The sequence below is a fragment of the Aptenodytes forsteri genome, unplaced genomic scaffold (genome assembly GCF_000699145.1).
Source record: "Aptenodytes forsteri isolate BGI_AS27 unplaced genomic scaffold, ASM69914v1 Scaffold80, whole genome shotgun sequence".
NCBI classification, from domain to species: domain Eukaryota; kingdom Metazoa; phylum Chordata; class Aves; order Sphenisciformes; family Spheniscidae; genus Aptenodytes; species Aptenodytes forsteri.
The window spans coordinates 1187037-1213967 of NW_008795026.1; the positions used below are offsets into that span (position 1 = coordinate 1187037).

The window sequence follows — 26931 nt, forward strand, 5'->3', positions numbered from 1 at the left end:
GAGCAGGGTGATAGCTCTGTTGAGTCAGCAGTAGCTGCTTTGCTGCTACCTTGATGTTTTTCTACTGCCGACCCCCTAGCTCAACAAAGGCAATTTGGACTTACTACTTTAAAAGAAAAAAAAAAAAAAAGATGAGATCCCTCCCTCTGCCACGTTACCCAGGAATGGCAGTTGAAGTCCTCAGCCCTAGAGTGAAACTTTCATGTTTTGGTATAACTAGTTAACAGGAAGGAAACAGCAGATTTTTTCTGTTCTTGTAGCCGCTGGGGTTAGGGAGCCTGACAGGATTCTTATTTTTCTTCCTTTTCTTTGTGTGTGTTCGTTTTAATGCAGTCTTTTGAGTCTTCCTCCTTTTATTAATAAAATTAGCCTTTGAACCCCTTAGTCTTTGAAGCACTTTTAGCTTTTCTAATCTGATTACTGAATGGCAATCTGTGTATTCTCTCTGGTTTCTCAGTTGCCTGTAATATTAATGTCAGAAAAGCTCAGAATTTATGAAGAAGCTGGTGTGGAAATGTAATCTCTTTGGATTTTTTTCCTTTTATTCTTTTTGTTTAATGGAGAAGTGCAAGATGCAAGAAAAATGCTGGACTTGGAGCATCCCATTCTTAGAACATCCCACTTGAGAAGGCATTGACATCTCTGTGCTTTTTCCTCCTGGGTCAGCTCCTTTGTCCTTCTCAGTGATTCAAGATAGACCTTGGTTTTGGCTGAAGAAGCATGGACTGGAAGGAAGACTTCTGATTAATTTATCTCCAAGAGCAAGCTGGGCATGACTGCTGAGGATCATGTTCAGAAAAGCATGCTGTTGGGTGTTTAGGGGTTGAGCATTTTCCCGGGATGAAAGGGGAGAATCGACCCTACAGGGCAAAGAGACCTTTGTGGAACCATAACAAGGTGATGTTGGTTTGACTCAGGTCAAGACCTTGGTGTAAGCCCACTGCAGGGTTTTGCTGCTCTGAAATACTTAGGCATTGGGGTTTTTTGGTGGGTTTTTTGATACTTTTTTTTTCCCCACTCCATTCTTTCCCAAAGTTACTGGACAGGTTTTAAAAACAGTAGCTGTTTTTACAGATAATGCAGTGCCTTCTTTGCTTAGACATTAGGCTAAAAACGTCTGTCTTCTATGAGACCTTCTTCTAAAAATTTGTGTGCTTATTGGCCAGTTTTGAACAGATTTGACAGAGGAAAAGAAGTCTAAAATGGTCATAAATTTATAAGAAAAGGGAAGGGATAGAAGGAAGAGAGGCCTTATTACCGAGAAAGAGGTCACAAAGCCTGTATTAACCGTCTGAGTATCCACTTAGTTCATCCTCAAAGACAGAAAGCTAGGATTTGTGGAAACCTGCCATGAAGTGGTGCATACAGGAGTATATTTGCACACTGAGATTTAATAACAGGTCTGGGATTTAACAATAGTGGGGGGCTTTGAATTTCTGTAATGATGTCTAGTTCTGCTAACTCTCAAATGCATGTGTTTCTCCCTTCTACCAATTGAAGCAGCCTCGAGACCTGCGTGGAGAGTGGGGAGGCAGGACAAAACCCTCCTTTTGGATTGCCAGGAGAGCTGAAAGGAGGAGAGTTCTCGTCTATGGCATTCAAAGATAGAATCTGTATCTTGTGTTTTGTCTCCTCCTTCTAGGGAGAACTGGTAAGGAAGCTGAAGGAAGAGAAAGCTCCCCAGGTTGATATAGACAAAGCTGTAGCAGAGCTCAAAGCTCGGAAGAGGATCCTAGAAGCGAAGGTGAGTCTGGAAATTAAATTTGAGTTCCACAGTTTTGTCTGAAAAGTCTTGAAATCTCTACTTAATGCTTTTTTACAGTATTGATTTGGGCTAAACAGTCATAGCAGGGTAGACTGACTGAATCATTCCTGAAATAGTTTGCAAGTTTCCAGCTAGTGGCAATTTCATTCTTTATCTGTTAGGCTAATATCTGTTAGCATTAAATCACAGTGTGTGAACAAATAAATGTGAGTTCAGGTTGTTCATAGTCAAAGCTGAAATTCGGTGTATATGTCGCTAATCTTCGTTTACTGTATAGATTTTTTTGTGCACAGTGAGAGGACATGCTGTTCACTGGAGTGAGTTTCATTTTCACATTCTTTGTGCAGCATTTAAATTCCCAGACTGGCATAGAACATGTTTCTGTAGAAACCATTTTCTTTGCTACAGTTTAAACAAAGTTTTTGGAGACGTTTCAAATAGCCTATGGTTTTCCTCAGCCTTAAAGAGAGGGATGTATTGAAATTGTGCCCCCTTTTTTAAATGCGACTGTGCTCTGAAAAGTCTTTCTGCAAATGAAATGATGGAACTTCAAGTTTGTTTGGTCTCTAGATCAATAAACAAGTAAAAATACACTTCCTTATCCTGCAAGCTTCCCTCCCCTTCTCAGACTGAAACAACAAAAAGAAACTCCTGAAGCATAAAATCAGTCAGGTATGCAGATTCCCCCAGGAAACTGCAAGGTCCTTTCTAATTCGTATTTCATATAAAAATGATTGTAGTTGTGCTTTGGTGGTACTCTTAAAAATAAATGAATAAATAAAGAAATACACCACTGCGTGCAACTAACTTACCGTGAGAATGTGCGTATACCTGAATTGAAACCGGTTGACCCTATCTGTCCTACAAAGTCATGTGAGGCGAACAGTTAGCGCTGTCAGGCCCGGTGTTACGACTACCTGTTCGCATACGTTAAACCCAAGTAAAAAGATGTCATTTTTTTACTTTGTATTCAGCATAGAACTGTGTTTTGAAACCACTGCATGAAACCTGTATTGATAGCTAGGTCGTCCTGGAGTAAACAGTTCTAAATGTTTTCCCAATTCCGTTTCCCAGCCCTCGGAAGCTTGACGTAGAGAGACGTAGCAAGGCAGGTTAGGAGTCTTGGTATCCCTGTGAGCCCCACCTTTCTGTTGGAAGAGTGCCTGTAGGATGCAGTGTAGAGGCGTGCTTGCCAGTTACACAATTTGTGGCCTGTATCCCTGTCAGTGCAAGAATGACCTTGCAAACGCAGCATCTGCCCTTGTGAGTGCAGCACTCCAGTATAGTCTTTCTCTCATGACAATGTTTCCAGCGATGCATCGCAGTCGCTTGCAACTTTTGCAGAAGGCAGCAGTGTGAATGCTGGTTAGCTTTAGCAGCTGCTGGTACAGTTTTCAAGCTCTGTGATTCCTACTAAAAGATAGCGGAGTGATTCTGAATTTGAAGCTTTGAACAGGGCAGAGCAGTTGAGTGTTTAAAATTCCTTGGCTTTATGTCCTCAAACCATATCTTAAGTCAGTAGATGATTCTGCTCCTGTACAGGGTCTTTCTTCCCCTTGAAGGCTAACACAGGCACTTTTCTGCCTTCTATTTATGAATGTATTTATGTTTATGAATGTATGCTGGATAGAAGAGACTGTTTCTTTGACTTCTTCACCAGTTCATTAACTATTCTCTTTAGGTAGTAGAAGTGGGGCTCTACAGAATTCTGTGCCTACTCTAGTTACTCCTGCGCTGCTGCCCGTTTCTCCCTGCCAGTTCGGAATTGGGCTGTGTCACTGTTGCTCTCCTCCTGTCCATCTCTGGGCAAAAGCCATCCTTTCTCTTAAGAAATCCTGGTCATTGTGAAACGTGATTCTATGTTTTGAGGCAGAGTGTGCCAAATGGATTGCCTTTCTGTGCTTTAAAAGCACCAAAGTCTGGTGCTTGCTCTCATGTGTGCTCTCTGTCTTTGACTCTTTCTGTCTCTTGTGCACAGTTACTCCTTGGCTTATGCTAATTCACGGGAGCAGCAGAGGTACAGTGCTTTTAAAATTAGACCCCGTTTATTTGTCTTTAGAGATGATAAAAAAAGAAAAGTTTGAAGTTATTGGTCATACAATACTTGTTACCGAAAGGCTGTTCAAAATGATAGTGTTGGCCACTTAGGAGGATCTGAATTAATTTCTTGAACTTCTTGGCTTAACTCTGCTTTAATTATCAAAATGTCTTTGTTGAAGAAAATCTTTCAAGTCTGTTGACTTCACTAATGGAGTTGGTTGCAAAAATAATAGGTTTTCAGATAAAATAGTGAGTTTGCTGTAAAACGTTTTTGCGGAATCTAGTCAGGGCATTTAGGCACTCTGTAACTGAATTTTCTGAGTGCAGGGGTCCACATTTGTGAAAGTCTGCATTTTGCAAATAGATATTCTTTGTACAAGTAGATAAATACACGCCTTTGGCAGAGCACAGGGATGATGGTGTTTGTAATCTTCATAGTCAAAATTCTTTCATGTGAGGAACACTTTATTGAAAGCTTCATATATACCGAGAGTTAGATGTTTGTAGTCTGAGCCAGTCACTTTAAGCTCTTTTTATAGTCGGGAGAGGGAAATAGGTCAGAAGAATTGCTTTAGAAATTGCCATTTCTCTCCACTGATTGTAAAGAAAGTTGCGGATAACTAGCTCAGACTTAGTTGTCTGAAAGTTAGGGCAGATGAGTCCACCTGGAGTGTCTAAAATGCTGCATTCAGACAATCATGTTCGTAATTGAGCGCTTGAATCTCAGTGTGACCATTTCTCTTTGGAAAATGAGCATGTTGGCAGGACACCTTTGCTTCAAAATGGTCTTTTCAGACTTTTGACTCGTAGTGGTGAATGGAGAGGATTTGTCCGCCTGCCAGAAACTGGAACCATTAACTGTTTTTGGTTTGCTTGAATTACAGGAGCTGGCCTTACAGCCCAAAGATGACATTGTGGACAGAGTGAAAATGGAAGACACCCTGAAAAGGAGGTTTTTCTATGATCAAGCCTTTTCTATTTATGGAGGTACAGATTTGAAGAAATGTACAGTTTGATCCCTTTAGGCTAATGTTCTGGTCTTTCTAGCTGTGTGAAATGCTGTACTCTTGCAATGTTACATTAATGCAACGTAAAAAAAAAATTTTAAAGTTGGCTTTAAACTTTCCTGCTTGAGTCTGTAAGGCTTTCAAAAGTTTCCCCCTTCCTTAAAGTCTTTGGGTTGGGAGGGGGCTCAGATTTTGTCTTTTGCTTTCTGAATGCAAATGAGTGGACTCCAGGATGCAAGTTCTGAGCATTGCATTGTAGAAGATGGTTGCTTTGCAGAGGCATAGGGTCTTTTGGCATTTAAGGGGGTGATCACCTTATTTCCTTGTAACCATTCATCTCTATCTGAGCTTTGCTTGACAAGATAATGCTGAAAACTACTGTGGACTTTTAGAAACTGTTACCTTAATGAACTTTGTCAATTAACTTTATTGAACGGGTGAACGAATGTGTCTGTTAAATGTCTTCAGACGGCTGATTTGAGCAGCTCAGGGGGAGAAGGACGGTGCCTGTATGGTTACTGCTCTTTCACCTAAAATACTAAAATAAATACTCCAGGTTGTTTTATTGGCTTTTTCTTTCTTTTTTTCATCTTTGTCCCTAAACTAGTGATTGGCAGATATGCTTTATTGCTGACAATAACATATTGCTTTGGCACGTGCATTATCACTTCTCCTGTAGTCAGATTCCTCCTTCAGACAGATTGCTCCCACAAAACTCTCCACAAAATATAATCCATTGGTGGAGGGAGTGTGGCTTTTACAGTTGTTGGTTGCAGGTATTTATCAGTTTCAGCTTCTACCACTGCCTGATGCCCCAGTGTGCTGTGTGACTGAACTGTATTGGTTAGTGTATAGGACAGTGTCTGTCTAGGTGCTTCACGGAGTTTACTTTCAGCCTTTATATCATGGATCTTTATGTAAAAAGCTCTCTACAGTGAGACACATTCCATATTCTGTTTAGCACAGAGAAGCTGGTGCTTTGTGCTCAGAAAATGACCTCAGGCTTAAACCAACTGATGGAAACACTGGGAAGGGAGGACGTTTCCTCCAAACAATGCAGGTTCATACAGTCTCCCACCCACCACATTTTTTTAACTTTTTTCTCTTTGCAGGTGTCAGTGGTCTGTATGACTTTGGGCCTGTTGGGTGTGCTTTGAAGAACAACATTATCCAGGCGTGGAGACAGCACTTTATTCAGGAAGAGCAAATCCTGGAGATTGACTGTACCATGCTCACACCAGAGCCAGTTCTGAAGTAAATATGGGTCTTTTTGTCTGCAGCATGTAATTTCTGGTTATAATTGCTTTTTACAGTCTTCTGTAAAATTACCCACAGGGATCTTGAGACTGGGTCACCCAATTTCATACCCCATTGCAGTGCAAAATAATTAGGTATCAGCGTACAGGTCAGTGTGAGAAGCTGTTGTTCCATAAATCAGGGAGAGCAGTGGGACTCGTGTCTGAGAGTCTAATGTCTTAATGTCTCCTAGCAGTCCCATTAGGTAAGAAATTGCCATTATCCCTTTTTCTAAAAGATCAAGAAGACAAGAAGAAGGATTGGGTGACTTGCCTAAATCTGGGACACCTGGATCATAGTTTAGGGTAGTGGCCAGGTTGCTTGACCATCCTTCCCTTCTCTGTGGAGGGATGGCAATATGCAATGTGTTAATTGAGCTCTGAATGCAACTGATGCTTCTGTAGCCCTGGGGATTGAAGCCCTCTTTTTATCCACAGACCAGGTAGAGGGACCATCTTCCAGGGTGAGAGCATAGTTCAGGCTCTGGACCCTTTCACCTCCACGTATCTACATTAAGACTACCCACGGGTTTTCTAAATATGTCAGGAGCTTTTGGAATGAGAGTCTGAGCTGAGTCAACTGCGTTACTTTGTACGGGTCATGGCATAATGGGCAGAAGCTTTCATGGATCACTAGTATAGAATAGTGGGAATCTGTCCACCTGAACTCTGGTTACTCCTCACAACCGCATCTATGTCTTGCTTCGATCACGATGCAGTTCCTAAAGGCACTAAGTGTCATCTTAGTGACACGTTTTAAGATCTAGATGTATTGATACTTTCTCACGGATCAGATTTTCTGTGGGATGGTACTGCTTAATGTGAATCTATAATCTGAAGCAAGAGTGAGCCTGCAGGGCACATAGTTTGAAGGACTTCTCTTTGATAATGGTCTGTCCACTGGGATTACACAGTACCCAGGGCTGTCCGGTGGCAGCTTTCATGTTCCTTTTTTTGTATCACCTTTTTAGGACTTCTGGCCATGTAGACAAGTTTGCTGACTTCATGGTGAAAGATGTGAAAAATGGGGAATGTTTTCGTGCTGATCATCTCTTGAAAGGTTTGGTTTTCTTCCAAGACTAGGTGGGCTTGGGGATTTCTTGCAGTGGTACAAACATGGGAAAGGAGTATCTTTCTCAAGGAAGGCCAGTTGGTGTAGCCAGTCTTTCATATTTGTGTCTTTAGTTCATTAATCGTACCATACCAAAGATCCCATAAGTTCCCAGTTCCACCCAAATGTTGTGTTAGTGTCTTAAACGAGGTACAGGATCTCTAGTAAAAACATAGTTGGGTGACTTTCTATAAAATCCTGTGTCATCAGGCCATGAAAGATTACTGTGTTGTCTAAGCTGAGAACTCCCTATATAACAAGGTTCTTGTTCTCTACTGTGTTCTGGTCTTAGTTTTCTTGAGTTTCAGTTGCTTTTTGTTCAGAACTGAGAAATGATTTAATGATGATACAAGGGGACAGACCATGCTTTCCCTGTGCAAAGGTCAATTACATGGCGGCTGCTGACTTTCGTATACCTTGGAACTCAGCTGGCTTTTGGGAATACTAAATAGACTTCAGGCATTTCTTAGGTTTGCAAAGTCCTCACGCTTCTTTCTGGTTATTGATTAAAATTTGTTTAAAAAACAAAAAAAATCACATGAAGGAATCTTAGAAATAAGAAACCTATTTGAAAACTTTTTCAGGTACAGCTCCATTGTGAAAGGAAGGATAGTTCTCCTCGAGGTTTAAATTGGTTGTGCTCCCTAGTTTTCTAGCCTTTTCCTTGGAAGTTCAGCATGTAGAACGATCTATATTGGCATTAAAGCTGTTTTCATAATATTCAGTTAGAATTTTTGTTTTATTATAAAAACCCAAAAGAAGCCTATCTAACCTCTGCCCACTTTGCACACTGAACAGCATCATAAAGAGTGTCCCTGTTTCTTCTGCGGCCCGTCACTGGTGAACAGCCACCTGCTGTTACTGCCACTAAAAAGTCAGATTGCTTTTTTTTCAAATGAGAGTGGGAAGTCTTGGCATCACTGTCTGCCTTTGTATCTCACGGAGGATGTTGTGCTTTAAAGTAGAATGCAGTCTAACCCTACTGTACCAAGTCAGTACGTGCCTCTGAGTGCATTTGGATAAAATTGGCCTTGCTGGCTTGGGATCAGACGTTGCTTTTAATTTCCAGTCTGTATAGAAAGAAAATAAGGAGAAAGGGATTACAAAGCCATTGCTTGGGTTTAGGGGAATGAGTATTGGGAAGAAACTAGGTAAGGACCTGTTGTTTTCCCTGTGGCACACCAGTACAGCGAACTGGTGCAGCTCCTCAGCTGTAGATCAGCATTGCCCTGATGACGTGAGAGGAATTACCCTGATACACACCAGCAAGTCAACTGGTGGACATACACTTACGCCCATGCTGGAGGGTCCTCCTGATTTGTCTAGCTTTAGATTGGGGTCGGTCCATGATGGGGTTGCAATATAAACTCACTACATCCTTTTCTTGCTTACAGCTCACCTGCAAAAGCTTATGTCTGACAAGAAGTGCACAGCAGAGAAAAAGGCAGAAATGGAAAATGTTCTAACACAGGTAGATGCCTGCACGGGGAGGTGAATGCTTCAGGGATGTGTGTGTAACAGAGGAAGTGCGATGCACCGAGTCCAGAGGCAATGTCCCTTCTGTCTCTCTAAAGATGCTCAGAAGTCTTTATGTCAGAGATACTTGTAGGCTGTACATGCTCCTAAATGCTGAAAACTTACTGGTTAACAAATACTGTAAACTTGCTGGTTAATCGCATCTCCTTCTTCCGCTGTTTTGGAGAGTTATTGCTATTATATTAGTCTCTTGAATGTTGGATTGGTAGGGCTGAAGCTCTGTCCTTGGAGCTGGTCTGCTCTTGTTCCACTTCACACTCTGGCAAAAAGCCTATTTCTTCTGCATCTCCCCTTTACCTTTGTAAATCCCTCACTGCAGGATTATGATATAAAGGAACAGAGACTGCTGAGAACCCTGTTTTGGAGAGTTATTGCTATTATATTAGTCTCTTGAATGTTGGATTGGTAGGGCTGAAGCTCTGTCCTTGGAGCTGGTCTGCTCTTGTTCCACTTCACACTCTGGCAAAAAGCCTATTTCTTCTGCATCTCCCCTTTACCTTTGTAAATCCCTCACTGCAGGATTATGATATAAAGGAACAGAGACTGCTGAGAAGTTTTGTCAGGGTTTTTCTGAATCACCTTAGCACTGAATTGGTATGTTTTAAAGTTGTCTCGGCTTTGAAGCGCTTGGGATTTGTTCCTCTGTCTCTAGCACCCCGCACAGATTTTTCCTTTCTTTACCGTGAGAATAGTTAGTGCTCCAGGATGACGTTCCTGAGCAGCTGTATAGACATTTGCCTTTATTTTTTTTTTAATTTGTTTTTCTTACTTTGTTTTTAATGTTTTTTTTTTTCATGACTTCTAGGATAAATGCTTCCAGAGCCATGCATAGAATGAATATTTCCTTTGGAAAGAGCAACTTTTTTTTTCTCAGTGTATTGCATCACTGAGCAGCTGTCTTTAGGTTTTCCACACTACAGCACTGAACTTTGACCATCCTTTAGGGGAATCCCTCTATTAATAAACTCTTTTTATCTCCTGTCTTCAGTTTTCTCTGATATATGAAGGATCATGACAATTAATGCTAGAAGCAGCTCATTTGATTTTAAACTTGAGTGTTAAATCATTGCTGTACTGTTCAGTACAGATCCTTTATGGTACTTCAGTCTAGAAACTACATTTAAATGTACGTATGCAAAAGGCTAGTACATAAATGCACAAAACAATCCCAGAAATTGCAGCTTTTGTGCCGTTAGGTTGCAGTTAGATCTGTGGTTCTACTACTGCTTGATTCCCATCTTCCAGAGAAAGGGGAAGGTAAGGTCCTGGAAGGGGCTGACATTATCCCACTTGCGAAAGCCTCCAGTCATTACCAAATTGTTTTCAGAGCAAATGGAAAATCTTTCACCGAGAATCCCTGTGCTGCAGGTTTGCTCTATTTAACTAAAATGCAGAACAGCTCTAAAAGAGAGCATCTAATGCATAACTTGACTGTTGTGTTTCATGCAGCAGAAGAAAGAAATAAATGCAGACAAAGCACTGCAGAAATTTTAGCTTGCTTCTCTCTCATTGCTGTATTTTTTTTCCTTCCCAACACACTGCTCCCCGTGTTTTAGCTGAAACTGTTCAAAAGAAGCTACTGGTGGGTGGTGATGCAGTCCTAATGACTTTTCTTCTGCTTTACACCCACTCTTATGCTCAGTGCTTGCATTTCTACATAGACTTCAGACTTTCTGTGGTATGACTGAGTCGTGGACCTTTATTACTAAAATGGGTTTGCAGATGTGCAGTGTATTCTATCATCGGTTCAAACTTTAGCTTGCTTGAAAATTTTAGGTTAAAAAGGAATATTTTGGGCAGGTGATTCAGAGCTGTGGATCATGCTCAGTAAAAGATGAAAAGCACATGATTCATTCCTGTTATCTTGTCTAGGAATTAAAATAATTCTCCTGTGTTTTGATATTAGTTGGACAATTATGGCCAGCAAGAACTTGCAGATCTCTTTGTGAACTACAACGTGAAATCACCTATCACTGGGAACGACCTGTCCCCTCCTGTTTCTTTCAATCTGATGTTCAAGACCTCCATTGGGCCTGGAGGAAACATGCCTGGGTAGGTACTAATCTCATTCTGCTTGCACTCTCCCTTCTTAATTTTCTGCATCACTTGGAATAAAAATGAAGTCTCAAAAGGATTGAAATATGCAATTTCTTCTTGAGTAGCCTTCCCCTGCCTTTCAGTCCCGGTCTTCTCTGGCAGCTTAGCATTCCTTGTACTCTTGGTGGAAGGTAGGAGATACAAGGAGCTGTTGCAGAATCACAAAAATACTTGAAGCAGCAGACTATGTGGATCACAGCTATGCCCTTGCTGGTTGGAGTTGTTTCCATAAAGCCAGTTAACGTTGGGTCCCCAGTTGTCAGCGACTTCATGGCTATAGAGAACCTGCTTCAGTGTACCTGTTTCAGGATGAAGTTACTTAGCAGGGTGATGGAGTGGTAGCATCATTTACTAGGTGTTTGTAGTTAGTGCGTGAGAACGTGGAGGCTATTGTCTTGGGTTGGGGTCTCCAAAACTAAAACTGAAACCCCTATTGAAGAGTGGAAAATATGATTCTTGCATATGTTTTGGGATGGGATCAGAGATAATGTCGTACGTGTTCTCCAGTGTAGTCCCTGAAATAGTCTCTGTAGGTGGTATTCTCTGTGGAAGTCTCAAATCTCTGTAGGGGTTGTAGGGGCCACTTCACAGTTCCTGTAACAGCAGAGGTGTAGTCATGGTTTGCCTGCAAAATCCTCGTTTGTAACCAGCCTGGTACAGCTCAGGCCTACATAGGAAAGGCAAGGAGGGTACGTTATCTCTGACCTCCGTGACGTAACTGGCCAGTGTATTTCATTCAAACATCTCTTTCCATTCCATGCTTGCATCTCAAAAGCAGCCAAGTCATCCAGTTTAATTTTGGGAGTAACTATGGAGTGCTGTGTTTGGGCTGCAGCTGATGTTTGTGTTTTTCCCCTCAGTCTATTGCTTCATTGTTTTGTGTCTGGAGTTAAAAGACTCAAGAGAAAAAGTACTACCTTTAAGTTTTGTAGTAACTGTGTTTTTCTTTTCTCACTGCTTTCCCCACCCTTTTATCTTCCTGAATTTTCCTCTCCCCCGTCTCCTTTCAGCTATCTGAGGCCAGAAACTGCACAGGGAATATTCCTCAACTTCAAACGTCTTCTGGAGTTTAACCAAGGCAAACTGCCTTTTGCTGCTGCCCAGATTGGAAATTCCTTCAGAAATGAAATCTCACCCCGCTCCGGCCTCATCAGAGTGAGGTACTGCAAATTTCCTCTTTCCACAGAAGGGTACCTGGGAGAGGTAGCACCTCCCTTTTGTTGCAGTGTTTGTACGTGATTGTTTCACATTAGTGCTTTCTTCCAGAGGGCTCCTGATAACATGCCTAGTGTCAGGGTTCACTTGGTGAATTCACTTAGTTAAGGTTTTAACTACAGAATTCTATCTAAGCCTGGCTGGTGACAGGTAGGATCTCTGAAATAGCTGTTGTATTAGAAACACCTAGATTAAACTCAGTTTTACTAACAAGATCTGGCTTCCATTGTAATCTAAACGAATCATATTAAAGGTAGTTGTGTTTTTTACAGGACATGCAGCTTTGCTTGTTTAATTATGATCATGCGATTTACTTTAAAACTGAAATCTGAAATCAAAACGTGATTGACCCTGCAGCAGTATTTCCTTGTCTCAGTTCTGCAGATTCTGCAGTTCTGCAACTTACTGCAGAGAGGAAGTTGGGAGATAACCTGACTCAGGACATGTGTTTGTGTCCCAAGATCATTCAAGCAGGAAAGCTCAGGGCTATTGAGAATTACTTTCAAAGCTTTCTGTCTCAGGATAAAAGTGATTATTGCATCTCATTAAGGATAACACCTGTATTTTAACTGAACTATTCTGAACAGAAGTCTCTTCCGTTTAATTTGGAACAAGAGCTCCCATGCACAGTCTGTGTGGTTCTGTCGTACACACAGGCAGCATGAGTTGTAAACTTGGTAATTGATTAATGTGGTGCCATAAATGTCACTGAGAGGCAGTGGCATCGTTAGCACTAAGGGAACTCTGGAATTTTCTCACTCCTCCTGTTCTCTCTTGCGCATCTGGAAACAGGAACTTTTCTCATTGAAATGCATTTTCAGTCAAATATAAATTATACGCTTGTGGCACATTTATTGGAGACTGTGTTATTATGCTATCATAGCAAATTACATCCTGATGCCTGTGATTTAAGGTTAATGATTACCTAGAGCTTTTTTAAAGGTTCTTGGTAATAAGCTAATTCAATGTAAAGTGATTTCAAGCAAGAGGGCTAAGAATCAATGTGAGTATAGACGTATTAAAGACAAGTTCTTAAAACAGAATGTACACCATTGCTGAATGTAGAGGTATCCTTATCTTCAAGAAATTACCACCTCAGCGGGCTGTTTTGGGCATCTCTAATATGAGTTAAGGCTACTGAGTTAATCAGTGGATTAGGCTTCATTGACCCTGTAGGAAATGTAAACTTTAATATGGGCATCACAGCAGTCTGGAAAAACTCCAGAGAACTTCTGGAAGTATTTCCAAAGGTAGTCATCTCTGCTCTGAATCACAGTGGTGATAACCATGGCCTAGAGATCTCTAGATGAATTTGTAGAAAGTTTTATTAGGAATTTGAAGATGAAACTAAATCCAGTGTCTAGACTGGCTCATGTTCCAGTCTATACGTTGTCTTGGCTCTGGGTTTGCATATGTTCTTAAACTACTTTATGCTTTAGCCTCTCACAAGCAAGTATCATTTATTAGAGGGGCAGTGGCTAACACATAAAATATCTAATACACGTGGTTGGTTGTGTTTCCGTTAGGGAATTCACCATGGCAGAAATTGAGCACTTTGTGGATCCCAGTGAGAAAAATCACCCCAAGTTTCAGAATGTGGCAGATCTCAACATCCTCCTGTACTCTTCCAAGGCCCAGGTCAGCGGGCAGTCTGCCCATGTAATGCGGCTGGGAGATGCTGTCCAACAGGTAACGTTCCTCTTGCAAGCACATGGAGCTTGCCCTTTTAGCCTTGAGAGCAATATTCAGATTACAAACTGTTGTGTTGGTGCCAGCTGGGGTTTGCTCCCAGATTTAAGAGTCAGTTCTCTTCAGTGAATCAGCGTGACTGAGATCCAAGCCTGGCCCTTGTTATCAGTAATGAAAGGCTGCAGGTGGTGCTGGGATAGTGGTTAGAGGTTAAGCTGCACACTTAGCTAATGGGAGAGGAACAGTAAGGAATACTAGTATCTGCCAAAAGCTCAGCAGTGACTAGGAATCTAACACTCAGCTGCTGGCCCCTATCAGTACGTGGCTTGCACGTTGGGGTTTCACTACCTGATTCTGCACGCATGCAAATTATGAATGAGTAGGTTTACCAACCCCTCCCCCCCCACCCCAAACCCCAAGTAAAAAAACCACCAGAACACTGCATCCCCCCTCAACCCCCAAAGAAAAAGCCCCCCAAAACAAAAATAACAAAAAAAGAACACCACCCCCCTGCTGTATTGCAGCCATGAACTGTAGGGTACAGCTGTTGTGGGGTCCTGAGCCATAACTGCAATTCCCGTGCACTGTTGTAATGCCAGTGACGGCACTGCTGGATACAGCAGAGTATTTTCAAGTAGGTGATCTTCAGAGACAGTTAATGATGAGTCCTAGAGTAATAATAACTTACTGTTTTGCTCAGATGGAGATACTGCCAGTGGCAGTAGGTGAATTTGAAAAAGATGTAATAGTTTCAGGGGAGACATAGTACTTAATCACAGGCAGCTGCAAGAAGTTCTGTCTGTAACGTGTCAGGTTGTCTGCAGAAGTACAACAAATCATGACTTTGCTTCCTTAGGAATTAATGCCTATGTGTTTGTTTTTTTCCTTCCTGCTTTTTCCCTTTCCAGGGTGTGATCAATAACTCCGTTCTCGGTTACTTCATTGGCAGAATCTACCTCTTCCTTACAAAGGTCGGTGTATCCCCAGAGAAGCTGCGCTTCCGACAGCATATGGAGAATGAGATGGCTCATTATGCCTGTGACTGCTGGGATGCAGAGTCCAAAACATCGTATGTAAGTGGCAAAGTGAAAGGGCAAGTGGCACTCCTTATCAGATCTGTTGATAGTGTGGGAAGGGGCTCCGTTTTATTTCTTGGTTTTTAAAACTAGGGCTATGAGTCTGATGATTCTGTCCAGCCCCCACGTTGGTATGAACACACTTACTGCAATGGAAATATTCTGAATCCAGGACTAAGGGGACAGGTCAGCTCCCTGCAGTGGGCTTGCGCAGAGTTTATGAACTGTTCGTGCTTGTTTGTAGGTCCGTGCTTCAGATTCCTTTGGTGGAGCCTGAAGTTGCCTGTGGACATTGTGCTGGTTGAATTTCATCTGGAATTAAAGGAAAGGCCCCGGTGCTTTCCAAAGACTATAACCCCTGTAACAGCAGTGGGGAAGGATTTGTTTTGCTGGAGGTATTATTCCAGGGCAGATTCCTTCCTGCTAGAATGCTTGCTCTTCCTTTCCCACTTCCAAGCTGTGAGAAATGAGAGTTCACTCCTGCCAGTTCAGATAGCTGGTGCTGGGAGAAAAATTTCCCAAGGATTTTTTTAATCTTCCTGCCGAGTCAGTAAGAGCTTTTCAGTTCAGGCCTTGTTGGGTGCTTTGTTTTTCTCTTATATTGTTGGCTGGATTTTGAAAAATGTGTCTTTTTTTTTCCTTTCAGGTAAACCAGCAGTAGGTAGTTAGGGGCAAGGCTCTTAAGACTCATTTTAGATTCTCTTGGAGAGCTTTCAGCCTCTTCAGTTAAGTCTCAGCCAAGTATATCGGTTGGAATGATAGTTTCAAAAGAAATGTATTAGAAGACGTAGTAACTAGACTGTATTGATTATGAAGTCATTCTTGTCTTTAAGGGTACAGAATCTACTTTTTAGGTTGAATCTGATTTAAAAAAAAAAAAATCATTATTTTTCCTTCATGTGTAGTGAAGCACACGTTCTTCTGCCTGGTTAGCCTTTCCAAGAAGTCTAGCGTATGGGCAGATTCCTGAAAATACCTAGAGAACTGTGTGTGGTCTAGTTCCAATAAAGGCTCGAAAGATTGAAGGGATTTTGCTGAGGTCCCACAGGCTATGGGGTTAGCCTGTGACATCGCATGTGAGTAGAACCCATCCACGGTCCTGACCAGTTTGATGGCCAAACTGGTAGCATGCTTAGCCCAAACGTGTCCACACAGGGAATGGGTCAAGGCTTCAGATGGTTCAGGCAGCCTTATTTATGGGCAGGGAGAACCTCCTACAACCTAGGGCTGAGGAGGTTGTGTGTGGTTGGTGGTTTTTGTCCATGTGGGTTTTTTTTTTTTGTTTTGTTTTGTTTTTCCCTCTTTTCTTTTAAGGAGCTGAAACAGGCTTATCACTAGTGGTGTTTCACTACAGCTAGTTAGAGCAGCCAGTAAAATTCCATCAAACTTAAGATGAGAAAAAAAATTCCTGCAGCTTGGATGAGTGATTTGTCTTCATATAGAAAAGACCTGTAGAAATGATTGAAGGAATGGCTTCCTCTGAATGTAGATAGCGGAATTCCATAAGTTCACAGCCTCTCTTCCCAGCCAGCCCAAAACAGGCTGGACATGTGTGGGTCACACCGTGTAAATAAGATTAATAAACTCTGCAAGCCTTGTCGTGGATCAGGACAACAGTCACAGAGCAGTATGTCCAATAGCCTAACCCAGAGGTGAAGACAGCAATCCCAGGTGCATGACAAAACCACCTTGTGAGCTAGACCCACGCTTTGGTTTGTCACTTAACTCTGACCAAAAATGTTTTACCAACTTGCAGCACTCAGTAGTAAGAAGTTAACTGCACTGAATGGTTTAAAATCCATTCTATAAAGTTATTACAGAAGCCTTCTGAGAAGTAGCTGTAGTACCCTAATGGTTTAATTTGTGTAAAAATTCCCCAAGATGTTCTGGAACACCGTGGTTTTTCCAGCACAGGGTTTTCTTCTGTTCACATACCTTTCCTGACACCCTGCTATATCGCTACAGACCGGAAAACCACACAGCATCTGGCTGCCTGTATGTCCATGCTGATGTGACAGAGTGAATGGAAAGCAGCTGATGTGCCTTTTCTTATATGGGATTGTCTTTTAGAAAATCCAGGTGGTGGTTGTATTTGCTGCAAGCGTTGGAAGGCTTCATCAGTTCCGTGTGCATGAATGGTGTTTTGAGATTCCTCCTTGCCATACATGCTGAAATGTTGAAAGAAGTGCTTCCTTTGCATATGATCTGTGTCTTACTAGCTTGTAAGCCAGGCTTCTGGCCATTCTAATGTGGCTGGTTGCCTGCTGTCTATTCCATATTTGCGGAGCGGTAAAGCCCCGAAGGCATGATGTCTTCGTGTGCCTATAGCATGTGAGCGATAGGACTGTGCGCTCTGGCCGCAGCCCCAAGCTATTGGCACAGTGCTGTGTTCTGCCAAGCCATGTGGAAAACCTGGCCCTGAACACAGGCACTGGTTAGATAACTGATCGTTTCCTCTGGAAACAAATGGAATCATTCAAATGAAGGAGCAACTAGTGAGTGAGGGCTGCTTATTGTAACAGAGCTAATTATGTAGAAAAAACAGTCATGGGAGCAGGGAGGGCTTAAGGGTGAATAAACATATTTGATGGTTAAGTGGGCAAAAAAGTGAGTTGGTGAAAGCTTCCGCTTTTGTTTTTTCAGGGTTGGATTGAGATCGTTGGCTGTGCTGATCGTTCCTGCTATGACCTCTCCTGCCACGCCCGTGCCACCAAAGTTCCTCTTATAGCTGAGAAGCCTCTCAAAGAACCTATATCCTTTCAGAATAAACCAGATTCTCTTGAAGTGAAAAGAGATTTGACAGTGAGATGTCTTGGAGAGCTGTGCAGCTCTATTTTAAGTTACATCTGTAAATTTAACAGGGAAACCTAGAGCTACAGACCAGCATGACTTTGGGAAGTAACCTGCAAAGAATTGAGCATGTGGGTGACTACTCAGGTGGGCAAAGGGGATTTACTATTGTGCTTGGGGGTTTTTTTTAGCTTAATGCTAGGCTCTGTTTTGACTGTGAAGCATGGTTTAAATGTGAATGGTTTAAATGTGGGGTTACTATCCCAGGTTACTCTGTGTCATTCCATGGTTCTGCTGCTAGCTGTACTTGTAAAAGAAAGTTGCATTCTTTCAAAATTTGTGACCTTCTGCCCTTCAGTATTTTTTTATTTTTCCTTTCCTCTCTTGGAGGGAAGTTTCTTAATCCATTAGCAGAGATTTCTTTGTGTTGTGTAGCAGTGAGCTTTGACATAGCAAAAGAACCAGGCCCTGCTTTCTGTCATCTCAAACTCCTTAACTGCCTCGTACAGAACAGTCAGCGTTGTTCAGTTTGAGGCAAATAAGGGAGCCATTGGTAAAGCTTATAAGAAGGATGCAAAGGTGGTGATGGAATACCTTTCCATGTGTGATGAGTGTTACATCACTGAGATGGAGCAGCTGCTCAACGAGAAAGGGTGAGCTGGCTGTGTGTTCATGGGACCCTTCTCTGATACCTCTGATGAGGGTTCCCAAAGTGCTGCTGGATTAATTTGAGCCACCTGAAACCAGCTTCCTCTTCAGAGTAGGCTGAGTGGATCATCTGAAATGTTTTAGTGCTGTCCCTTCTGCCACGTCATTGCTGGTCATCCATCAACATATCTCTTGATATATGCACATAAATGTGTAACCATGGTATCCAAATATTTGTTTATTTGCGTGGGAATGAGCTTCTGGCTTTAGTAGGATCATCCCATAAGAGAGACACCTCAGTGAAATTGGAAATGTTTACCAGCTTCCCTACTCTAGTTTGAGAGTTGGCCAGGGCTGGCAGATGGTTTTGAACTTAATTTTAAAATTAATCAAATAATTCTGTGAGTGATGGAACAAAATAGTTAAATGAGAACCAAAACTTGTGCGAGTATCCTCCAGTGTTTAGTGATATGCTTTAGGACCTATTGCAGTCTTTGACTTACTGGGGCAGCAATTTGTATGTTTTTCCTCGACCTGTCTGCCTGTATTCCTAACACATGCAGGAACTGAAAATGTGAGAGATCTCTACAGTTGTCAAATTTGGCTGAAGCAGGCCAACAGCTGTATATGTTATGAGAAGGCTAATGGTGCAATAATACAAAATAAACTTTATTTCCTGCTTGAAATGGTACAAGGTGTAGGATCAATGAATACATTCCAGAATGGTAACATTTACATCTTTTTTTTTTTATTTTTATTTTTTTTTCCCTGAGATAAGATTTATTTCTTTTACATTTCCATGAATGTGAAAGTATAGAAAAAACAGTAGCACTCAAAATGGGGAGAGAAACTATTGCAGAATATGGTGATATGTACACACATCAAAACCAGAAAAAAGTGAACTCAGTTCATCCAGAATCCCACTGAAATGATTCAATAGTTCAGTTATAAGCAGTATCCCGGGTTTGAATTGATAGTGGACAGCAAATCATGACTGTGTTTAAACTCAGCATCCAGTTGTGGCTGCATTCAGAGCAAAGCCTTTATAAACTTCAGCCCATGTGGTGTCGGGTCCAAATGCAGGCGTTTAGCACACGCTTTTCTTAAACATGTTGGTTTTTGCGTTATGCCGATCTGAATGCTTCAGCAAGGAGGGTACCGTTGCTGAGTACATGTTGACAGTGTCAGTATGTCAGACCTGCCTTTCATATGACCATGTTTGTATAAATCCATGATGTGAAGCCCTCAGGTTTACAGCAGCAGGACGCGTTAGGACGCATAATAATAAAGACATTTGCTTCCTGAAGGGAGATAGGTCAATACAGCTTGAGTTCTCCTTGGCAAGGAGTGTGTGCTAGTTGCAAGTTAGCAAGGAGCAAGAGAAAGTAGTTAGAAGAGCATAATATCAAAACCTTTAGAAATAAGCAATAAAATAACGGTGCTGTATCCTCCCCTTTGGTATCTGTGAAAATGCACGGTACCTTCTGACACAGCTCCGTTTTCATGAGAAGTCCGTGCACTCGACAAGATGTACAGTCTGCAGCAAGTGCCTGCTTTGTGTGCCTCCCTTTTTTTCTTTTAATGTATATGCTTCATCCTGAGATCCTTCCATTTCCTAATTGAATTTGCTTTGGGATGTTAACCACAACTAGGTTCACTGTGATTATGAAGATGGTTGCTTTTAATGTAGATGTAGTAATTTTATTATTAACATACATTTCTTTTAATGGGTATGCCACATGTTTCTTTGATCTCTGGGATTTGCCCTGGCTTCTATCGTCCCACTTTTAAAGTCAGCCTGCCGACGCAATTAAGGAAATATAACTTGTTTGTTTATTACTGTAGCTTTTAAGTGACTTCTTTTTTCTTTGCAGGGAATTCACTGTTGAAACTGAAGGGAAAACTTTTAAATTAACAAAGGACATGGTTACTGTGAAGAGATTTCAGAAAACATTGCATGGTAAATTTGTATCTTTGTTGTTTGATCATCAAAAATAAGAGGCAGATCAGGATACACTGTGAATGTGAACTTTATTAGTTGCATTGTCCTGTTAGTATTGTACAGTGGCACAGGAAGAATGCGAAATGTTATTTCCTTGAAATTTGACAATTTAAGAGAGTTGGAAAGCGCTCACACAGCAGTGGGATTTCAGTGACCATTGATGTAGGCCTTCTGCCTGCTTCTCGCCTGGTTTGCTCAGTAACCCATTTAATAGGCTTTGGGTGGCGTATTATATTCATGCTGCTTCAGTCGCATATTCTAGGATTTGTAAGGTCTCACGTGATGCTAAGAACCATCTGCTGTAGTGATGGAGGAGCTGGGGAAGGTGCACCAGCGTTGGGAACTTTCATCTTCAGTGCAGCAGACGGGTTGTGGCAGTCTGTTGGTAGGGCTGTAGGCAGATCTCTGTGCTCAGAGCTCCTGTTGTCGCTCCACTGCCTGGAGTCAAGTCTTCTGGCACCTGCCAGCTCGCCAGGCTGCCATGCTGACCAGACTTTTTAAGCTGACAAGTCCAGTCAGTTCCTCTGGTAGTCGATAATCACATCGGCTTTGGTCAGCGACTCCATCTCCACAGAGCTTTTGTCCCGATGTGGGAAATGGGGCTAGAAGGTAACTTTCCAAAATGCATGGATTTAGTTTCTCAAAGAAGTCTTGTCTTTCCAGCCAGCTCTGTAAGCGCCTCACCCAAGGTCGTTTGGGAAGTCTTTGACAGAGCTGGAGACTGATAGATTTTTCCCCAGTTCATACTGTAACTAGTGGATCATCCTGCCCTAGGTTGGGAACATGATAAATGCTCCTAGGAAGGAGTAGAGCAACTTGTAGCATGTGCAGAATGTGTTTGTTCTTGCAGCTGCTGAGCCTTTGAGATGTCCAAGTGTCTTTCAGTCAGCACGTGCTGCTGCTGTGCCAGGCTTTGCTTTGTCACAGCTTCAAAGAAGGAATCAGAGTTGTAACTGTTAGTGATTGTAGTATTGCTGGGGGCCAGCAAGTAGAACCCCAGTTGCTGGTTTTCCTTTAAATTTGTGCATTTGGCAGTTTGGCTGCTGTCTGCAAGCAGGAGGCAAAGCTCATGGTTTCCCCCTCTCTTGTCTTGAAAACTGGTTGGTCAATACACAAATAAAACAGGACCATCCTTTAGGCAGGTGAAGTCCCACCCCGGGTTAGAGGCTAGGCTCTCTAGGCACATAGAGTGGGAGGCAAGTCAGGGTGCAGTGCTGGAGAGCTGGATTCTACCCTTGACTTTCAAAAGCAGCTGATGCCTATAATTGTTGTTTCTTCTCCAGTTGCTCTCTGGGCTTTTTCTAAAAAGCTGCACTGTTTGAGCAGGGCAGCTGCCCACTGGGCTTCTTCCATACACAGAGGGGAGAAGGGGGAAAAAGCCTCTTTGACAGAAGTGTGGCAAGGACTGGAGAGAATGACGGGTATATAATAATGTAGCATATCACATCTCCTGAGAATTTTTGTGAACACTAACTAGTTGATCCTTGTTCTTTCCCAATCTCGTGATACATTGCAGGGGGAGGGAGAATAGGGAGGGGAGCAGCACCGAAGCAGGCAGCTGAACGACTCACGAATACAGAGAGAGTCTTTCCTGGAATTTGAGTTGGATCTGAAGCTCCATGCTTCTCCGCTCAGACTGCAGGATACTGAGGCTGTGTCTGTACATTAAACCAAAGTGGGCCAGGGATTGAGCATTATTCTGCCATCGTCCAGGCTGTTTAATTGCTAGCATATTCCCTGGCACAGTTTTGGTCTATGCCAAATAGCACTCTCCCAGACAATTCCTGGACATAGTTTGTGGCTTGGTGTGGAGCGGGGACTGTTCCCAGTGAACAGTTTGGGTGAGGCTTTGCTGTTGTGAAGTGGAGGAGGGTTTATCTGTGTGGATGCAAGTTGTGCTGTGCTATTTGCTCTCAGGGCCAAAGAAGGGGCCCTGACTTGTTATTTACAGCCTAAATACATTCTGTATGTGGACTAAGTCCAAATCTCTACTTCAGGTATTTCTATTTAGAGCAGAAATGTTTAACCTTTCATTTCCATGTGCTCAGCTACATGTAATCAGAATTTCTGAGCAGAAGGGCAGCTTCAGTAAACACATCTTTTTTGTGTATAAATTCTTCTTTAATGATGACGTGGGTTCTTCTGTGTTCCAGTGGAAGAAATCATCCCAAATGTAATTGAACCCTCATTTGGTATTGGGAGGATCATGTATACAGTGTTTGAACACACATTTCACATCCGGGAAGGAGACGAGCAGAGAACGGTGAGCTTTCCTGTGGCTGGGCCTCAGCTTAAAACCAGCTGCAAGCATTTGCCTTTCCCTGACATCCAGGGGAAGGACTAAAGTAAGACTGCACAATACACAGTAGAGATGGGAAAACCCAGGTGGGCTGTTGAATTGCTGTTTTTGCCGGCGTACGTGTCATTTATACACGCGCAGTGAGAGCATTCTGGGGCAGTGTGTGCATGAGGCTCTCACTGTATTACTGGCAAGGGGGTGAGAAATTCCTCCTTCTGGATTCACACTTGGCAATGTCCCATCACTCAGAGAAAGACGTCTCTTCAGTGTTTTATTTCCTCTCTCTTTGCTGCTTTTCCTGGAATCATAGCTCTGTGCAGCAAGATGGACAATAGACTGTTTCCTCAGTCCCCCATGACTGAGGGGGGGACTTCAACCTTCTCTGATTCTGGGCATCCCTAAAATCTTGGCCTGAAACTTTGCTGTAGCAGGGGCCAGAGGGAAGTGTGTGTTACGTACAGACGGCCAGCCTGTTCCAGCCAGTGCCCAAACTGTGATGCTTCGCGCCATTGCTGGTGGCCCATGGGAAGCTGGTTGTAAACTTGATGCTGGTTCCTGTTTGTTGTTCCTGGCTGCTAGACTGTGTTTATAGAAAAGAAAAATAACAGCGCTCTGGTACCACAGGATGTGATACAATTATGAGTGGGGGGAACAGGATTCAGGAGCCCAGAGTTAGGACACAGTTGACTTTCAATCACAAACTGCTCATGAAGTCTGAAATATTGGACTTACCTTCCTTCTAGTACCCATTTACTTTCTGTGTAGCCTGGGCTGCTCTCTATTGTGGTACGTCTCAATTGCATTACCTCTGTACCCTTACAGGCCTTGCTGATTGCCAGGAAAGATTTTATTTTTTCCTCCCCTTTTGGCATATTATTTTTTTTTTTTTCCTCCCCTTTTGGCACATTATTTTTTTTTTTTTTTCTGAGTGTGTCTGTGGAGGGTTCTGAAAACTTTTGAGCTGCATATACTCCATGTGTGTGCAGAGTCTCTGTGGGAATCAAACAGGGAGTGAGATGATTGTGAGAACTCTTCTCTTTAGACTGGGTATGAGACTAAATCTCCTGGAAAGACCCCTTTACCCTTCATTTTTCTGTAATTCAGATGAGGTTCACTTTCTTCAGGGAGGGCTCTGGTAGACCTCTTTTGGTGGGAGGTAATGTTTGGCTGTCAGGAGGGAAGGGGGAGTGGAGGACAGCTGGAGAAAATCAATCTTGCTTCGGTGGTGTGAGGTGTTGCTGCTGGAGCCTTGAATGCTGATGTCTTACAGAAGGCCAGCTGGTCGCCTGGAACAGTCACCCTGCCTCCGACCTCAGAGCTTATTCTCACCTCCTAAGAACCTTGCCTAACCATTAAACTTGTATTTATTTGTGCTTTTTCTTTTTTCTTTAGTTCTTCAGCTTCCCAGCTGTTGTAGCACCATTCAAGTGTTCCGTTCTTCCTCTAAGCCAGAATCAGGAATTCATGCCTTTTGTCAAGGAGTTATGTAAGTGTATTAAGCACTGTGGGTGCAATGGGGATGTGCACTGGGACGGGAATTTTCTTCCTCAGTGCTACAGAGAGAAAACAGCACTGGGATCACGTGGCTCTCACATGTGCAAAGGGAGAGCCGTCGAACTAAAACAGCTGAGTTGGTTGGTATCAGTCAGCTTTGGGTATCTGTCAAACTCTTCAGTCTAGCCTCAGAAAACCCAACTCCCTGCCCTTCCATGTGTTGGTTTGCAGCATACAAGACATTTCTTTTTTTCCTTCTGTGTCAAAAAGAAATCTTTCCCACTGCTTAGGAGCAGCTGTCAGGAGCAATGGGGTTTTGGTTTTTTTTTTTTTTTTTGAATGAAGTTCTTTTCTTTGCTCTTGTTGGCCAGCTAATTTATTGAATTGGTCCCAGAGCTGCTGAGCCTCCAAGCGTTCTATCAAAATGCCCACTGGTACCATCTCAAAGTGAATACATGAAGGATAGGAATGTGGGCTGCATGTCAGACAGTGCCTTTTGCTGTTGGCATCAGTTCTGCTCCGGACCACGCCTCCCCGTGCTGGACATGCCGCTGCACACATGTAAGGCTGGCGTGTTTTTGAGTTAAAGCAGAGTTGTGGGACTGTAATGACAGGTTGAAGAAATCAGTGACTTTGGTCTTTGGGTGAGAGCTGAGTGATGCAATGTGGAGAGCTGTGAGAGTAGCAGTGGTACCTGTGGGGTGGGTTTGAGCTTGTAGTCTTGGCAGGGACTGGAACACTGGATCTTCTGTCAAAATAAAAATGAGGGTGTCTGATGCTGCTTGAAACCAGGATGCATGGTGCCTCGCTTCAGGTAGTGCCACGAGGATGTGGGAGGCCACTGCTAGGATCATGTTGCCTGCTGAATATGTAATGACTCCTGGTGATCCCCCCCTTCTCTGCTTCTTGCAGCTGAAGCACTCACCAGGAACGGCATCTCTCACAAGGTGGATGATTCCTCTGGATCCATCGGCCGGCGCTATGCCAGGACTGACGAGATCGGCGTGGCCTTCGGGATCACGATCGATTTTGACACTGTTAACCGGACGCCTCACACGGCCACCCTGAGAGACCGTGACTCGATGCGTCAGATCCGAGCCGAGGTAAAGGGCAGGCAGATGGGTTTGGCTGCTTACAGAGCCAAGTCTGTTTCTTACGGGCTAGGGGAGAGCATTAGCTGCTATTTCTGATCCAGCAATGACTCTGGTCTACGCGGGAGCTGCCTCCAGCTCCTGTAGGCAATTTAGCTATTCTGAGAAATCCCCAGGGAAGAGATACTGGTCAAACAGAAGATGCTGGCTCTGCTGCTAAAGTGGGGAGAGGCTTTTGTTTTCCTGGGATGCAGAGGTGTTGATCTTACTTGAAAGCCATGCCTTGTGCTGATTGCACTGCTCTTTAGAGTGCCTCTTTCTGAGTGAAGGTTGCCGAGTAAATGCATTTGCTGGGTTGTGTCTGGCTTTCAAAGGCAGGGCTCCTCTGAATCCACAGGCACCAAAAGGCAGATGATCTTTGCCTACTACAGGCTGGCTGGCAGAGCACAGCACAGACATAACTCCTCAAAGCTTGCTTCTTGCTGGTGTTGCTTGTGCAGCACCAGTGAAGCTGGTGAACCATTGCCCAAAAGCCACACCTGCCCTAAGCATGCTCTGCTAGTACAGCCATAATACAGAGACTGGAATAGCAAAGCTCCCCACAGTGGTCTCATCACCTGTGAGCAAAACCTGCTCAGAGCTGTGGACACGCGGTCTTGGCACCTCTGTCGTGCCCTTCTCTCCCTGGCCCCCAGCAGGAACGCAGTTTGGCTCCTGTAGGAGGAGGAGTTAGTGCTGATCTTCGAGGCTGAGTTGTTCTAGCTCCACTCTGTACAAAAGCACCTGCACTGCTCGGGGCTATTGAGCTGGCTGTGGGTTTGGTTCAGTGTAACAGGCGGTGCCAGCTCCTCAGGGCACCCATCTGTCTCTGTATCACCTGGATGACCTCTCACTGCCGAGCAGCAGAGACGAGACTTCGTTACCCTTCAATTTTTGCAAATTTTCTAGTTTCTCTAGCTGATCCTTCACACCATGACAGTGTGCTGTGAGGAGCAAAGAAAAGGCAATTGGCAGCTTCTTTTATGCTGGTCTTACAGTAAATAGGGCCTGGCTAAATCCTGGCTTACAACATCTTTTGGATGTGTGTATAATTTTCTTTCCCTTCCAAAACTGTAACATAACACTACCAGGGATGAACCTTGCTGTGGTCCACCACAGTGACAGTTGCATTTCCCTCATGGGTCACCCTGAACAACTGAGCAGTCTGCTGAGATGACACAGGCTGTGATTTAAGATGTCCTCCTAGTCAATGGGTTTTCTCCCCAAAAATGATCTTGCAGGAAGATACCTTGCACCTGTTCTGTTGCTGATGTAAAAATTACCCGTGTTCCCCAAGTATCCAACAGAGCAACTTGATTCCGATGGCTTCATGTTTCATATGTCTTTGTGACTTTGCCTGCAGATCTCTGAACTTCCTGCCATCATTCGTGACCTGGCGAACGGTTATCTAACTTGGGCTGACGTTGAGGCAAAGTATCCACAATTTGAGGGACAAGAGACTGGCAAAAAGGACACAATAGAGGAATAAAGAAAAGGAACTGAAGTAAAATCCCGTCAAATGTCCACTTTTTACTGTTCATGTTAATATGAAATAAACTTATCGTGTATTATTCAAAGCTGCATTGTTTGTGCACACAGGGACTATTTGGGTTTTTTTTTTTTCCTCAATTGCTGCCCGAATTTAACTTCAAAAACTGAAATAATTGCAGTCCAAGTTAAAGGTGTTATGAATAAAACCGCCATTATATATGCCTGCTTCTCTGTGTTCGTGTAGCC

The 26931-nt window shown here is 43.1% G+C and overlaps 1 protein-coding gene across 1 annotated transcript; it reads left to right on the forward strand.

The window, feature by feature from the left end:
- Positions 1 to 1646: 1646 nt before the first annotated feature.
- GARS (glycyl-tRNA synthetase) lies at positions 1647 to 26911 on the forward strand. The gene is made up of 16 exons (XM_019471190.1): positions 1647 to 1744; positions 4690 to 4792; positions 5925 to 6066; positions 7079 to 7167; positions 8613 to 8689; positions 10661 to 10806; positions 11862 to 12011; positions 13593 to 13755; positions 14664 to 14828; positions 17475 to 17582; positions 18129 to 18274; positions 20144 to 20229; positions 22425 to 22534; positions 23963 to 24056; positions 24977 to 25167; positions 26558 to 26911. The coding sequence occupies exons 2-16, from the start codon at positions 4735 to 4737 to the stop codon at positions 26681 to 26683; spliced, it is 1851 nt and encodes a 616-aa protein (XP_019326735.1). The 5' UTR covers positions 1647 to 1744; positions 4690 to 4734; the 3' UTR covers positions 26684 to 26911.
- Positions 26912 to 26931: the final 20 nt, after the last annotated feature.

What these genes read in the sequence shown, in the direction of transcription:
- GARS (XM_019471190.1), top strand. Translation starts at nt 4,735, where the DNA reads ATGGAAGACACCCTGAAAAGGAGGTTTTTCTATGATCAAGCCTTTTCT. An exon ending in TGCTGATCATCTCTTGAAAG is followed by an intron (nt 7,168 to 8,612) that starts GTTTGGTTTTCT and finishes TCTTGCTTACAG; the next exon opens with CTCACCTGCAAAAGCTTATG. An exon ending in TGCGTCAGATCCGAGCCGAG is followed by an intron (nt 25,168 to 26,557) that starts GTAAAGGGCAGG and finishes CTTTGCCTGCAG; the next exon opens with ATCTCTGAACTTCCTGCCAT.